This window comes from Amphiprion ocellaris, chromosome 18 (genome assembly GCF_022539595.1).
Source record: "Amphiprion ocellaris isolate individual 3 ecotype Okinawa chromosome 18, ASM2253959v1, whole genome shotgun sequence".
Lineage (NCBI taxonomy): Eukaryota > Metazoa > Chordata > Actinopteri > Pomacentridae > Amphiprion > Amphiprion ocellaris.
The window spans coordinates 21,203,365-21,218,976 of NC_072783.1; the positions used below are offsets into that span (position 1 = coordinate 21,203,365).

Consider the following 15,612-nt stretch of genomic DNA (forward strand, 5'->3'; position numbering starts at 1 on the left):
AGCTGACAGTGACGCATCCACCCATCAGCTGTTTTTGTTTTGCTGTGTGAATATTGGAAGTTAATAACATAATAATAACAACAGAGTCGACTGACTAAAGTGAAGCGGCTCATTCCGGAGGTCTTTTCGTTTATCTCCCGCCCAGTTCGAGTCTGGGGGTTTCCCACTCGCCGTGTGATGCCCGCCAGCGGAGCCAGCCTGCCCGGACGTTCCTCTCCCTGAAGAGTGCGAGCGTGGCGCTTGGAGTCGGGGAGCAGAGGAGGGGAAGCGGGTTCCGGCGGGGATCGACCCGAGCCAAAGGCCTCCGACCTCGGCCGGCCAGAGCAGAGGGAATTCGGCGGCTCGGATGGAGTCCCAGGACGCATCGGAGGAGCCCGGAGTCCACCGAGGCTTCATCTGTGCCTCGTTTAACCAGGACACCACGTAAGCGACCTGCGGGCCCGGCCCAGCATGAACTCAATCTCTCTGATTCACCTGACTGTTGCATAATTATTTTCAGCCTGCTTTATTTTCTGGATTACGAGCAGGGAGTTGTACTAGAGCGTCCAAAATGCAGCTTCATATGCCTCCTGAAAAGTTCGAGATGAGTCACTGGGAGCTGAAAGTGAACTAGGCCACTGTGTTAATCTTCAAGGCCTGTTGAATTAAACTAGTCAGTCAGTCTTGTAGCCAGACTTCTGACTAAGACACAGTTTTAAACAATGCATTGAAAACAGGCCTGATCCAGTGTCCTGCTTCCTCACCCCTTGGATTCCTGACACCAGGCAGTATTCAATATTACATGTTAATAATTAACATACAACACTAACAAGCGATGTGCTGTTTTCTGAATGTTTCTCATTGTGCCATGTTATACACTAACAGAATGTACAAAAACCCCTACTTTTTTGCATGATTACAATCAAACACCCTCAATAAACTGATGAACCTCCAACTCAACAATGAAACTGTTAAATTTCACAGATTTGACCTAAACTATTACAATCAGACACTTTTATTTATGCCCTAATGTATGCTATGGGTTGTTAAATAACAGCCTTATTTTGGAAGAGAAATAAACTACACATGACTGTTGTGTCTGTAGTACTTTTGTTTTATTCATTCCCATGTACATTTACAATATTAACCTTTTTTACACGTAGAATTCTATAGAACCCCTCAGAGGAACTGAAAATAGCTCTTTTCTGTATTTGTGGGCTGCAGCAAACGTTTTTTTTCTAAAAATGAGAATCTACAAGACAAAGTGGAAGCTTATAAGCAGCCAGGGGAGCATTGTGAGGTCCAGCAGCAAGAATTTGGTGACAATAGACTCCTCAAGCCTTTTGTCCACTTTCTCTGACGTAGAAAATTAACTGTTAAGCTCATGTAGCACCTAAAAACTCCTGCACTGCTACTACAGAGAGGTGCAGCAAGTCTGAAAGATTCACTCTCAAGAACAATTCATCTTTGTTTGAAAAAGTCTATGCATTATGTTGGATGTAAGTTTGCCTAGTTTGTATTAAGAATTGCAGCGTTTCAGTGATGTGATGTTGTCTATCTGTTTCCTATTGTCCTGTGCTTGGAGATGATTTGAGTTTTAAATATAAGTTAACAAAGAATTCTCACACCTTGCTGGCTTCTTCAGTTACAGGTGTGCCTCCTTACATAAACATCCCCCTGAGCTCCGATTGTAAAACTAAGCAGGTGGCTAAACAGACAGCTCGGCCTTCTTATCGCTATCATGTTCTTTTCATCTTCAGCCAGATAAGATAAGGCAAGCTTCTTCAGGGCAAATGGCCATTTTTAATTGAGTTGTGTCAAACAAGATAAATCATGTTGGACGCAGCTGCCAAACACAAAAGCCTCGATCTGACCTGGCGTTCAGCTCCTCCTGACAGTTATGGCCTCATGTTGCTGTTATAGTTTGGTCAGTGATGGTTCAGTTATCAGTAGAGCTGTAAAGGAGTCACCTCAGCTCATATGAGCAAACAGGACGATCCTAAACTAGTTCCTTGATGGAAAATCGTACCATTATCATGATGTAATTCTGTGTGTTATCTGTGTGAAACCTCATCTGACTTCATGTGCTTCATAGTCATAATTTACCCTTAAAAACAGGGGTTTACAAAAGTGTTTGAAAGACAAAGCAAAAGCAGGATACTCAGAAGGCAGCAAGGGAAAATTACAGTCAACTTAAGATAAAGTTGAGTTATTTAAATCACAGTAATTGGAAATTGTAATTACAGTGTCATTAAGTTATTTTCACTTTTAAAATGGTGTGTTTGTGTGTGTTTTCACTCTAGTTCTCTGTCAGTGGGCACCAAGACCGGCTACCGGCTCTTCTCAGTCACAGCTGTGGACAAACTGGACTGCATCCATGAAGGAGGTACGATGGAAACTGTCAGAATATACGGGTTTTTGCTTATTTAAAGAAATCAGCAAGTGCATGACAACACACCAGCATCCCCTCCCTAAGATGACACAAGTCGAAGTCAACACAGCATCATCTGAGCTGTGGTCAGGATCATCTCGGTACCACAACAACTCAGACAAGCTGCAACACATTTCCTCTGCTGCACAAACAGAAGAAAGTTCAGTTAAGCAGCACTGAAAGCGAAAGTTAAGAGTCAGTTTGAGGAAATTTGAACCCACCAAACTTCTTGTTTGTCTGGCGACTGACAGTTTCTCTTCAGTAAAGTGAAGGACGCCAAGAGCTGGCAACAGCATATGATTTTACTGTAAATGCATTGTTTTTTTGTTTTTTCTTTCCCAATGTTTTTATTAGTTTTCAACTTTTATAATGAAAGGTGAACACGACAGGACAAATGATAATATACATAAAGAACATAGATCAAAACACAAATACCCATACACACCCATTCACACCTGGTAGACTTGCACCAAATGACACATATACACATATATATGTACACATACATAACCAAGTTACATGTACTTAGCATTAATAATTATAGAAAATAAAACAGTAATAGTTTGAATGTCATGTTCCTATTTTCCAAATACTATAACGTTCATATACGGTTCCCATAATTGTACAAATTCCTCCAGTTTTCCTTTGGTAATGTAAGTCAGTCTTTCCAATCCGATGCATTCTGATAGTTCTTTTCTCCATTGTTTTATAGAAGGAGCTTCCATGCTCTTCAAGTTCAAGGCGATGGCTCTTCTGGCATGCAACAGTCAAAGTCCAACACTTTAGTTTGTTTCTTAGTATATGCAAAAGCAAAATCTTTGGGATATATTCCCAGTATACAAAGTTTGGCACAAAAAGGAATCTTGACGTTAAATCTGTAAATGCATTATTAATATGAGGTTTAATGAAAGCTTCCGTATGAAATCCAGATCCAAACCCTTTCTGTTGTCTCTCAGTGGAGTGTCCCGACGTCTACATAGTGGAGCGACTGTTCTCCAGCAGTCTGGTGGTGGTGGTCAGTCTGTCCATGCCTCGGCGGATGAACGTCTACCACTTCAAGAAGGGCACAGAGATTTGTAACTACAGCTACTCCAACAACATCCTCTCAGTCAGACTCAACAGACAGGTGAGAACCTAAAGTGCAATCCTTCTTTTTTTGGGCTGTTAAATATATCACATGTTCATGTGCTGATCTCTCTCTGTCTGTTGCCGTCACGTTCCATGTCAGCGACTTGTGGTTTGCCTGGAGGAGTCCATCTACATCCACAATATCAAAGACATGAAACTACTCAAGACCCTGCTCAACACACCCACCAACCCCTCAGGTAACACTCGGGCTGTTCCACAAACATACAGGGGCAACAAAAAGTATTTGGGCACTTAAAGCCAATTTTCATACCATTTATAAGGTTGTTTCATTAAAATGATACAGAGAGAGGTGTCTGATCGATTGAAATACACATTTAGCTCAACTCTAAAGTCTTTTTTTTCCCGTTAAAATCAATAAATGTGGATGTCATTTAGGAAAGCATGAACACAAATACCCCTCTAAAATGGCACAAAAAAAGGTGATTAGGAATCATCCATTGTTAAAGTGAAGAACTGTACCCACTTTTCCAGGAGCAGCTGTGTAAACATAATGGTTTTCATGCCTCCACAATGTATTTCCCTGAATTAAAACCATTACTTTGCTGTATATTCGTCAGATCAAGAAAGAAAACTCAATCGTCCATCCTACACAGTTTGTCAAAAGGTTCTGAAAAAATGATCTTGTGACTGAGAACGGAAGGTGCAGACAGACAGCATCATAGTGCTGCTTCACCGATCAAGAATGTAAAAATACAACTGAGTTCACAAATCATTGCAGACCGGGTCAGTGAGTGTCAGTACAGAGGAAGCACTGGAAACCATTAATGGATCAAAGAATAAGACAACCAAGAATAAACCTGCAAAAAGACAAGAGCTGCTTTTTTCACGAGTCCAGATTCAACCTAAATGGATCTGATGGCAGACAGTCTGTGTGGAAAAAGCCAGGGGAGGAATTCCAACCAGATGCCAATAAGGGTTTGGTTAAAGAATGGAAGAATGGAATAAACTTGTCAGTGCTGTGGTGTGGATAAACTGAAAGCTTTGCTGTGTATAACATGAAGGAAATATTCACCACAGTCTCATCCCATGCCCAAACAGGTGGTTCTACCAGCAAAAGGATAGCAGACTAAATACTAAAACACTGTAATTGTAGTCTTTAGTGAGAGTGCTATCAGCTGTCCAAAGGCTTTTTTGTTATCATTTTGAACTATACATCATTTGATTCATAATTTCAAACCTAACAAACATCCTTATGTGGAATATTTCGCTTGACAAGTGTAATATCTCAGAAAAAAAGTTTCTCTTATCTAATTTGTTAGTGGTGGCTGAAAGGTTTTTGGGTTATTGTCTAGAATAATGTCTGTACATGTCTATTGGTTGTTAGAGTCTCTAACCAGAATCTTGGAAACAGCTACAGGTTCATCGTGAATGCTGAAGCAGAGTGTAACAATTGCACTAAAGGTTTGCTAATAGTAGCCACCAGAAGCTACTTGTCATAGAACACTCAGTACGTTTGTGGCAGATAACTGAGTTTAGCAGCTGAGCGCATTTTATTGTCTCGTGAACTCACCTTTGCATTTGCGTCACTGCTTCATACCCACTTGCCAGGAAGTACAATGCCAGTATAACCTTGTAAGAGAAAAACTCAATTAGAACTCATATGATACATTTACAAAGTATTGATAATCACTTTGTGACAAAGACAAAAAAAAAAGATTTGTGCATTTGAATGTCGGTAAAAAGTGGGCAGAAAACAAAGATGCAATGTTTCATCGGTGCAGCAAGACTGTTCTGCACAAATAACAGGCCCAGACAGATAATGTAACATAACATGAATACCACCGTGAGGAAGCAAATGGCAAAAAGAGGAAAAAAGACAGAAAACGTTCATTTTTCTCTTTACTCTCCCGTAGGTCTCTGTGCGCTCTCTGTCAACCACACTAACTCCTACCTGGCGTACCCTGGCAGCGCCACCATCGGAGAGATCACGGTCTACGACGCTAACAGCCTGGTGAGGCTTCACCAAACTCAAAAATTGCAGCTGTTGTCATGAAACTTTGAAACCCCATGGTGCTAAATGAACCCATTGTTGGTGCGGATGTCATTAAAAGCCCCTTGTTTGTCCCTTCAGAGCACTGTGACACTGATCCAGGCCCACGACAGTCCGCTGGCAGCCCTCACGTTCAATTCTTCTGGCTCTAAACTGGCCAGTGCGTCAGAGAAGGTGAGGACTTGATTCCCTTTGATCCCTCCTTCTGTTTCATCACCCAACAGTCTGTCTGACAGTGTTCTCCTCTACAGGGTACCGTCATCAGAGTGTTCAGCGTCCCAGAAGGACAGAGGCTGTTTGAATTTCGGCGAGGGATGAAAAGGTTAGCGCTCATATTTTCTTGGAGTTCAGTTGTAACTGTGGTAGACGAGATGAATTAGGACAGAGGTTAAACAAAGGTGTTGTGACAGGAAGGTTAACAGTTCAAATGACCCTCCTATTCCTTAACAGTTAAGAGCTGTGGTGAGTAAAATACTTTACTCCTTATCTGGTCAGTAGCTAATAAATGGCTGTGAATGTGCTGTTCAGCTTCCAATGTAAATGCGTGAGCATCAGTAATGTGAGTAGTAGATTCCTGGAAACATTAAACTGAAAGAAGATGATGAGCAGAGCCTGACTGATTCTGGATTTCTGGGGCCGATACCAATTTTGGAGAGTAAAAATGCCAATATTGATTTTCCCGTCGATATTAAGTTAGAGTAATATTAAGAGGGGTAAATGAGGGGGGCGTTGTTTATTATATTTCAAGCCATGTTTTTCACAAATGAGTCGGCAGCTTACTGTGAAGACACCACTTGACTCCGCACCACTGTCTGTGATCTGTACTTTGCTACATGTGCTGCAGACAGTGGTGAAAGTATTGTACACAATGAAGTCAACAAAACTGTGATCACACCATTCCTACATTATGTTCTGTACAAAAGAAGTTTTCATATCAGCACATGCTATGCCTGTACCTTTTTATCTATGACAGGCCAATATCGGCTGATAATATTATGCTCTGTTAAAGTCGTTGTCATACACACCATGCTAGCTCTCACAGTCTTGTGATCAGATTATCTAAAAAGATTGTCAGTCATTTCCGACATCAGCTAAATATTTTTAAAGTAACAGCATGCATGTCACTGAGTAATACATTACTGTGTTGTTTGTTTTTGATAAAGTGTACTGTGAAGATTTTTACTGTTTTGTCCTTTTCTTCCTCCAGATATGTTAGCATCAGTTCATTGTCCTTCAGTGCAGATGCACAGTTCCTGTGTGCCTCCAGTAACACAGAGACAGTCCATATCTTTAAACTGGAGCAACACAGTCCCAGGTAAACACACAAAGTCCTTGTTTCTTTTTTAAAAAAATTTTAAGTAACTGAAAAACCAAGTAAGACAAAATGTAAAGATAACGTTAATGCTATGCTATACAGTAACGTGGTAATACATACACTACCGTTCAAAAGTTTGGGGTCACCCAGGCAATGTCATGTTTTCCATGAAAATTCACACTTTTTTTCATGTACTAACAAAATTGCAAAAGGGTTTTCCAATCATCAATTAGCGTTTCAACACCATTAGCTAACACAATGTAGCATTAGAACACAGGAGTGATGGTTGCTGGAAATGTTCCTCTGTACCCCTATGGAGATATTCCATTAAAATCAGCTGTTTCCAGCTAGAATAGTCATTTACCACATTAACAATGTCTAGACTGCATTTCTGATTCATTTATTGTTATCTTCATTTCTTTCAAAAATAAGGACATTTCTAAGTGACTCCAAACTTTTGAACTGTAGTGTAAATGAGGTGTGATCAGAAGGTTCTGAGACTGTCTCTGGTGTGTATACATAAAAACATGCCATGTTCATGTGCGTGCAGCATACTAGAAAGAGAGCAATAACTGTCAAGAGTCAGCATGCTGCATGACATTGTGTGATCAACAGTGAAACCTGCAGGGTCTTATAACCACCGGTTAGTCCACGATTCCAGTATTGACCTCAAACTGGAGCAGCGAAGAAAATATGAATCTGTGTTAGTCAGAAACCTGGGATGAGCCTACTTTTCATTTTAAGGATCATCATTGGTGACAAGAGGTGGGTCTGTGGCTACAGCTCACAGACAAAACACTCATAATTACATTCACGAGCAGACAAAAAAAGAGGTGTGCCATGTCAGGAGTGCTGGGTGCTGTGCATGCTGTTTAGCTACAAAAATAACAATCATCACTCCCCACCTGCCTTACATACCAGATTTGGCTTTCTGCGACTTGTTCTCTTCCTCAAAATGACATCCAAGTTGAAAGGTGTTATTTTGACACTTTTTGGAACATTCAACACACATTGAAGATGGTGTATGTCATGGTTATGTGCATAAAACCACTTCTAGGTATCATTTAAATCGTCAATGACAGCAGCTGCATTGCTGTGCTAGATAATTACTTCAAACCACACAGTGGCCAAATTGAAATCAGGTGTGGTTTTTCATTTTTATTGTCACAGTCTCAAACCCTTTTGATCATACCTCATATACATAGATTGTGTAATAATTTGCAGTGACAATCAGTTGTTGTGATGAGTAGTATCCTGCCTCACTATTTGTATTCATTGTTCTCCGTTTGGATTCCCATTAACTTCCACCATGATGGCAGCTTCCCTTCCTCGGGTCCAAATGCAACAAAGCATATAAAATGAAACACAGCATATAACTCATGTAAAAAAAACAAACAAACACATTTTTATTTTGAGTCCAAATGTACATTGGTTCCAAATATTATCTTCCTTCTTGATTACAAATAATCTCTTTTCCCCATTTAGAACACAAAACTAATAATTTATTCACGTTAAACATTATCTTTTGCATCTTGTTTCATTCCAGTCGAGAGGAAGAGTCTCCAACATGGTCGGCATATGTGGGTAAAATGTTCACAGCAGCCAGCACCTACCTGCCTGCCCAGGTGTCCGACATGATGCATCAGGACCGAGCCTTCGCCACCGTACGACTCAACATGTTTGGCTTGAAGAACATATGTGCCCTGGCGACGTAAGGCAGCGCAACAGATCAGCAGCACAGGGATGTTTTTAGCAGTATCTGTGCAAGTTTGTTCACATTTTGTGTTTTGTTGATCAGGATTCAGAAACTTCCTCGTCTGCTCGTGGCGTCCTCGGATGGGTATCTTTACATCTATAATGTGGATCCACAAGATGGAGGCGAGTGTGTCCTTGTCCAAAAACACAGGTGTGTGTAGTGTAGTGCATGCTTCATAAATATCTCCATTCAAACCCTCTGAAACCCAAAATCTGTCAGCGGGTTTGAAAGGCATGTTATCTTTTTAAAAAATGACACCCATTTATCAGAATTTGTCAGTCAAAAACTGTGAAGACACAAAGAATTGTCAACTTTCCAGTGATGCTCAAACTTGTGTGTCGTTCCATTGGAAAACATAACAAAATCTCAGCATAAAATTGTAATATTTAATCAAAAATAATGTTATTCTACATTTCTCATTTTAATACTTGCCAATAAGAAACAGTCTACACTAATCAGACTCTAAAAAATTCTTGAAACAATCATGACACCATGAGGGACTCAGCTGTGAACAAAAATCAGGGGGCAAAAGTTCAGGATCCTTTTGGCTGAACTGGGTTAACTGCATACAAGTAAGAATAAAAATTTTAAAAAGTGAAATATCCATACTATATACAGTTTCCATTTTTCCAGTATTGGCAGCATTTGGAAGAATATTGTATGTTTTGATTTCAGGTTTTTCCAACAATTGCAAATTAAATAATTGAAGAAATTCAGTTTTATTTTTCTTCCTGTACGCTATTTATGGCTTTAGGCACTTAAAAGATCATTTTAAGTTCTCTCTACTTTTAGTGATGGTTGTGCTGTTCTCACAGAAGTGCATGACTTTACAGTGAAGTGAAAAATGAACCCATCATCAGTAAGAATATGACAGAAACCAAGATCAGAGGGCTGCACACACAATCAGTTTGATTTACTCAACCTGACTGTAAAGTGTGTTTAGGGTTTCAAAACTGAAATGGGAACGAAATGTGGAAGCAATCATTTGCACTGTGAAATGGCACTGTAACTAAATGTTAGAGCTAAGTTTAAGCCGACTAAATGGAAACGAAACGTTCAACTACCATTTGCATAAGTTTTAAAACATGATCAGAAAAATGCATACAACACCAGTGTGTTGGCTAAATACCCTAATTATATTATACAGAAGCATAAATTAGAAATAAAATATTATTTTATAATAAGTTTACAGTTTAATTTATCAAATTGAAACATGTTATTGCCAATGTGTAACTCTTGTACAAATCAGACAAAATCTGTCCAAATCAGTGAAAATGAGCCTTTTTAAATTGTACTTCATTTTGTTTTAGGTGCATCTTTAATCATCAGAATCTTGCAGATTGTAGCTTTAAAATGTCAGACTGGATTATGCAATGTTGCTGCAATGACTTGGGTGTCGTTAAGCCTCCGTCTGCTCTGGTCTTGTAGACTCTTCGACTTCAGCGAGGAGCAGGTGGAGCAGAAGGAGGAAGAGAACCCAGAGGATGTCCCTCCACAACCAGCCAGCCAATCATACGCTGCCACTGTGGCTCTCCCTTCAACCCCGCCCTCCTCCACCACTCTCATGGGTGAGGCCTCCCTAATCAGAAACTGATGAAAACCTCTCCAAGGTTTAACACTGGCATTCTGAGCAGGATCATAGTTTATTTTTCATGACCCACTGTGATGAAAACCAATGTTTATCCTAGAAAACTGTCCATATGGTGTCTGGCCTTCAAAATTCACAGGTTCCAAAGGAGGTGATGGTGGAGAGTTACATCTGAACCATTTTAAGACACAAAGGGATTATTTTCATGGTTAAAAGAAAAAAAAAAAAAACTTAGAAAAATGTAACTTTGTAGGACGTAAATCACTGTCTGGAGAGGGACTTTAAAGGTAGACTCAATGATTGTAATGAAATCCCACTTTTTGTCCATTTTAGAGAATATCTTCTCACAGTCTACTCAAATTCTGTTCTTTGTATGCACTGAAAAAAATCTGCTGTTTGTACAGTACCCATTCTGTAAACAAAAAAAGTGGCATGGACTGATCCAGACAACATTATTCCATCACGTCTTGTGCATAGAACGGGTTTAAAAGGGGGTGAATTGGAAAGGGAGAGATATGCGGCAGTGAGAGTGAGACTGATCGAAATATCAACAATCTTTCTCTAGACTTGAACCTTAAACTCTACTGAGCAGCGCATTTTTGTAGCTTTGATACTGTTCATGTCAGATTTTCGCTGTGGCCTGCGCTGTTGCTATGAAGCTCCTGAAACATATTTCAACCATAAAACTGGTTTGCTAACAGTTGAAAAATTCCATATCCATACAGTATAATACAGAAATACTGAAAACAAACATCCTATAAGTGATTTTAAGTCATTTTGACAATGTTAGAGGGCAAGTTTTTTTCAAAATTTGGATTCTATCCTTAATTGTTTTTTCTCAGATGACTCATATCTGGCATATATGACGTAAATAAGAATCTGTGTGGAAAAATTTCTGCACTTTTAAAATGTGAGTTATAGTAGAACAGCAATAGTTACAGTGATGCTACCTCGCAATAATACAGAAATCTTTAACAAATCCGTGGATCCAGACTATAAGCCGCATCACTGCCAAAATCTAATCACTTGGTCCCTTTATCATTTCTGACCTTCCCTAAAAAATTTAATCCAAATCCGTTATTCCGTTTTTGAGTAATGTTGCTAATATACAGACAGACGGACAAACGTACGCCAATCGTCACATACTTCCGCTGCGTTCCTTGGCAGAGTCAAAATATATGGTAGTATCTTATAGTAGCATAAGGCAACTACAATGCAAATGTTACCAACTAATACAAGTAGTCACCATGATTTATAAAGGACATTTAAAACAATGGACACTGACTGGAAGTAAAATTCTAATAGAGAAATAGGAATGTTGCCACAGAGTCACCCAACTAGTTTGAATATTAACCCTACAATTTAATATACTTTACAAATACAAATTTAGTGTGATTTCAGAATTATCATCATAATGTTAATGAATTTAGTGGTTTTGAAGTAAAGAGAGTTAAAAAAAAAAAACACTTTACTGATGATTATCAGCCCGTTAACTTTACTCAAAGAATCTTTGAAGACTAATTTTAGTTCGGTGTGAATCCAGTCAAACAACCTTTTTAACAAAGTATCAGCTGCAAGGAAGACTTCCCACAGGACACAGATGAGGATCAGTGGTACAGCGTAACAAAATCCATCTTCATCTTATTTCTTTTCAGGCTACTCTGAAGACGGCGGAGCCCAGAAGGGGGAAGTCATCCCTGAACATGAGTTTGCTGAAGGCCCAGTGTGTCTGGATGACGAGAACGAGTTTCCTCCAGTTGGCAACCAGAGTAACTGACCAAACCCAGCAACTCTCCTCCTCCCCATGAACCCCTACACAAAAATCAGACTTGCTTGTTATCAAGCAGGGAGGAAAATCTTCCTGATGTGTTCCCCTGCTGACCTCCAGTCAAATCTTGCAAGAATATTACTTCCTGGTGTCTCTTTATTCTGCGTCCCTCTCACTCTTTGTAGGGAATATAGAAAAAACAAACATTAAAACAGAGTGGAAGGTCCTCTCATTGTACAAAAAAACCAAACAAAAAACACGTACAAAACATTTGCTCTTTGCTTAGACAGATTCTGTCTGAAGAGTCCTACTGTTAACTCCCATATGATGCCATTAACAACAGTGTTAAACATGTTAAAATAACCACTGTACAGCAAGACATTTACATTATAGTTGAGCATACAGTGTGTGTTGTTGTTGGACAGTACATATGTCTGTATACTGTATATGTCCCAACAGATTATGATCATGGTAGCAATGAAATGACTGATAATAAGGAGAGAAGACAAGTCGGGCCTGCTGCTGATGTAGAGTAACCAGGGGTCAGATTCACAAGAATGCTGTTGAGATGCGTCAAACTCAACCTGAGCAGCTTCTCAACAAACCAACGTGACATGTTAAGATCGATCATTCACGTATTTCTGTCCATCAGGCCCCAGGAATTCTTCTTATCAATGGGCATTAAATGCGTCATACCTCAAGCGAGAGAAGCGGCGGTTCGCTCGAGAAGGAAAACATATTGTGTGATACACTATTTAAATCACGATACGTGCTGCAAGTATCATATGACTTGCAGATGCAGCTGTGAGGCTAATTATGGTAGCAATAGATGAGACTAAGAAACCTGCAGAGTCACAAATGTAACCTGATAGTATGTTTGGAAGCTCTGTGGGAGGAGCAGTCAGCAGCTAAATGTGAAAAGCCTGACTAAGTTACAGGTCCTTGACTTTCACCCTGAAGACCTTTTTATTTACTACATGATGCTGAATATGTTAACATGTAAGTCATTCTTATTTTTACATTGATGTATGCAAAACATTTGAAGTATTACACATCAACACATAGACTTACCATGCGTAAATATATATGGAAGATTTTTACTGTGTGTATAATGTATATATAACATTTCTATATAGTACTGTTGTAATAAGTAACATAGTAATGCCATGTGATTTGCCAAAAGGTGGCGCTGTTAGGACACCCTTAAGCTGCATTGAGCTGTTCAATTACTGGACATTGACACCAGAGACTCATTAAACCTGAGAAGTGACTCAACATGTGTAAGATGTGGGTTTGATTTTCCAAACAAACATAATTTACACTGTTAATATTTGAAAACTGTATTAAATCTCATCAAAAGTCCAACAAAATAATAACAAAGCTCCATTTGTGTGCTCCTTGTTCCCTGAAACTTAAATTGTGCATCAAACAATGTGGCTTTAGTTACATAAATAGGTGTCTATACGTTTTGGATGGTGACATAGTTTTCTTAATTTTCCTTCTGTATGCCACCAACAGATTTAAAAAGAAGGAATCAAAATGTAGACTTGCAGCATAAAATCATGCGGAAAAATGTATTAGCCATTATTTATGCAGTCTCTTCATTTTCACAGCCTCTAAAGTAATTGGACATCAGGGTCATGACCAATTGTGGCCAGCTTCCTTGTTATTTAATAACAAATTAACACTTTGAACCCCAAGCAGTTTCTGGGTATTTTTTTAAATTTTTTGTCTGCATTTGTTCTCATTGTTTAACTCCACAAAAGAGGTGTCAACATTGTATGAGATTGATGCATATTTTAGTCTTGCAGCCAAATATTTTAATATTTAGTGCATGTGTGTGACCATCACCAGCCCTCCCTGAAAGCTAAGCAGATATTCTTTATTAGAATTCCCTATTATAAGCCAGGGAGGGCAGTGCTACACCTCAGTGATGTGTGGGGGAAACAAAGAGTGGACAGGATGAACAGGGATAGAAATTAACAGGCGGTGCTATTACAATTAAAGATTGTAAGGTGGTGTATTATTCCCAACTACTAACTGCCCATCAATAAAACAGAAAGAAAAAAAATAAATTAAAAAAAGAAAACCAACACAAAAGAGAAAGAGATTCAATAAATAAATAATTAAACAAACAGTACTGAGCACCATAATTGTGATGTCTTGACAGTATAGAATAGAATAGAATAGAATAGGCCAGAAGAGGATACCAGTGAAAGAGAGAATGAGTTTAGGGTAGAGACTCTGGAGAGATTCTCAGCACATTCTGGCGGGTCCCATCATTCGCTGACAATGGGACTCGACAGTGGCTTGCCCAGTTTTGGAAAAAGACTCTCCAGACAGGTGAAATCAAGATGAACGTGTGCCAGAATGACAGTAAGAAAACAGTGTTGAGGAGGAAGGGAAGGGCAACAGATCCAAACCGATTATGTCATCGGTCAAACATGGGGGAGGCAGTGTTATGGTATGTGCATGTATGGCTGCCAGTAGAACTGGGTCACTGGTGTTTATTGATGATGTGACTGCTGATAGAAGCAGCAGGAGGAACTCTGCAGTGTATAGACCTTTACTTTCTGTTCAAATTCAGTCAAATGCTGCAGAACTGATGGGATGGTGTTTCACAGTAGAGATAGATAATGAGCCGAAAAATACAGTGAAGGCACCTAAGAGCTTCTTACAGCAAAGAAACTGAATGAAAAGGACTGAAAACTCATCCAAAGGGAGGCATTTGGTGATGCCAGTGGGCTCTAGATGATTGTTTGTTACTTTCTTTGTCTGTAATTCCTAAATTGTTAATTAAGCTGAAACTATACACTTTAATCACAACTTAAATGCATCATCTCAAATCCACTGTCGTAGTGTAGAGCTAAAATGCTAAAACCTGTCTCTGCAAAATCTTAATGATCTGACTGTTATTTCTTCCCAAACTATTGATCTCACAGAAAATGACATCAGTCACATCTCTACAAACTGGTCAGAGTTCATCTGCCTGCATCTCCTTGACCTCTCCTCTTGTTTGCACGTCTCCTGCTGCCTCTGGACATTGAACTTTCCATCGCCTTCTACAAACAAACTGCTGAGCTCATCCAGTGGAGATATTTGTCTCCACATCTGTTTGCTTCCATCTGTGAGCTTCTCTTATCAGCCCTTTGTGTGAGTGTGTGTCTTCCCACCCTCAGCCCAGCGTGCGGCATCGGCAAACAGCCTGTCTTGGATCACAGCAGGGCGCTGCTGACTTGTCCGTGCTGTAATCTGCTGTGGACACTGACTTGTCTGTGGCGATGTCCCACAGTAGCTCCTCCCTCTTGCGGGCGATCCTCTCTGCCACCGCCTGGTATTCAGGTGACTCAGCCTGCAGGGGTGTTTCCTCTGCCACGTCACGCTCCAGGTCAAATATCAGCGGCGGGTCATGGAGCTGCTGCCTGCCTGTTCCACCACCACATGCCTCCGCTGCACCTGAAATGAAACAAGGATATATGAATTAGCCTTTCTTTCCCCCACACTTTTGCTTTTCCAACATTAAAATGAAAAATGTGACGTTAGCTGTGATTTATGAGGATAGATGTCAGATATTGCAAAAAAAAAAAGTTTTAAAAAGTGCAGGTTGTGTGAACAGAGGTTATACCTATTATCATT

General features: G+C 39.7%; 2 protein-coding genes across 3 annotated transcripts in view; one reads left to right on the forward strand and one right to left on the reverse strand.

The window, feature by feature from the left end:
* On the forward strand, window positions 1-13,251 carry LOC111578314 (WD repeat domain phosphoinositide-interacting protein 1). Its single transcript, XM_023284999.3, has 12 exons — window positions 1-423; window positions 2,283-2,365; window positions 3,367-3,536; window positions 3,639-3,735; window positions 5,413-5,510; window positions 5,631-5,723; window positions 5,801-5,871; window positions 6,757-6,864; window positions 8,411-8,575; window positions 8,663-8,770; window positions 10,049-10,188; window positions 11,864-13,251. The coding sequence occupies exons 1-12, from the start codon at window positions 347-349 to the stop codon at window positions 11,983-11,985; spliced, it is 1,332 nt and encodes a 443-aa protein (XP_023140767.1). The 5' UTR covers window positions 1-346; the 3' UTR covers window positions 11,986-13,251.
* arsg (arylsulfatase G) overlaps window positions 12,115-15,612 on the reverse strand; it is a 17,136-nt gene continuing 13,638 nt past the window's right edge. For both annotated transcript variants that reach the window (XM_035954972.2, XM_023284996.3), the window contains one exon: window positions 12,115-15,432. In XM_035954972.2, coding sequence (XP_035810865.1) covers window positions 15,152-15,432 — 281 coding nt within the window. In that variant the 3' untranslated portion in view covers window positions 12,115-15,151. The remainder of the gene's footprint in view (window positions 15,433-15,612) is intronic.

Coding starts and splice junctions, on each gene's coding strand:
- LOC111578314 (XM_023284999.3), top strand. CDS start 347: ATGGAGTCCCAGGACGCATCGGAGGAGCCCGGAGTCCACCGAGGCTTC. Junction 3,736..5,412: donor CACACCCACCAACCCCTCAG/GTAACACTCGGG, acceptor ACTCTCCCGTAG/GTCTCTGTGCGCTCTCTGTC. Junction 5,724..5,800: donor TGGCCAGTGCGTCAGAGAAG/GTGAGGACTTGA, acceptor TCTCCTCTACAG/GGTACCGTCATCAGAGTGTT.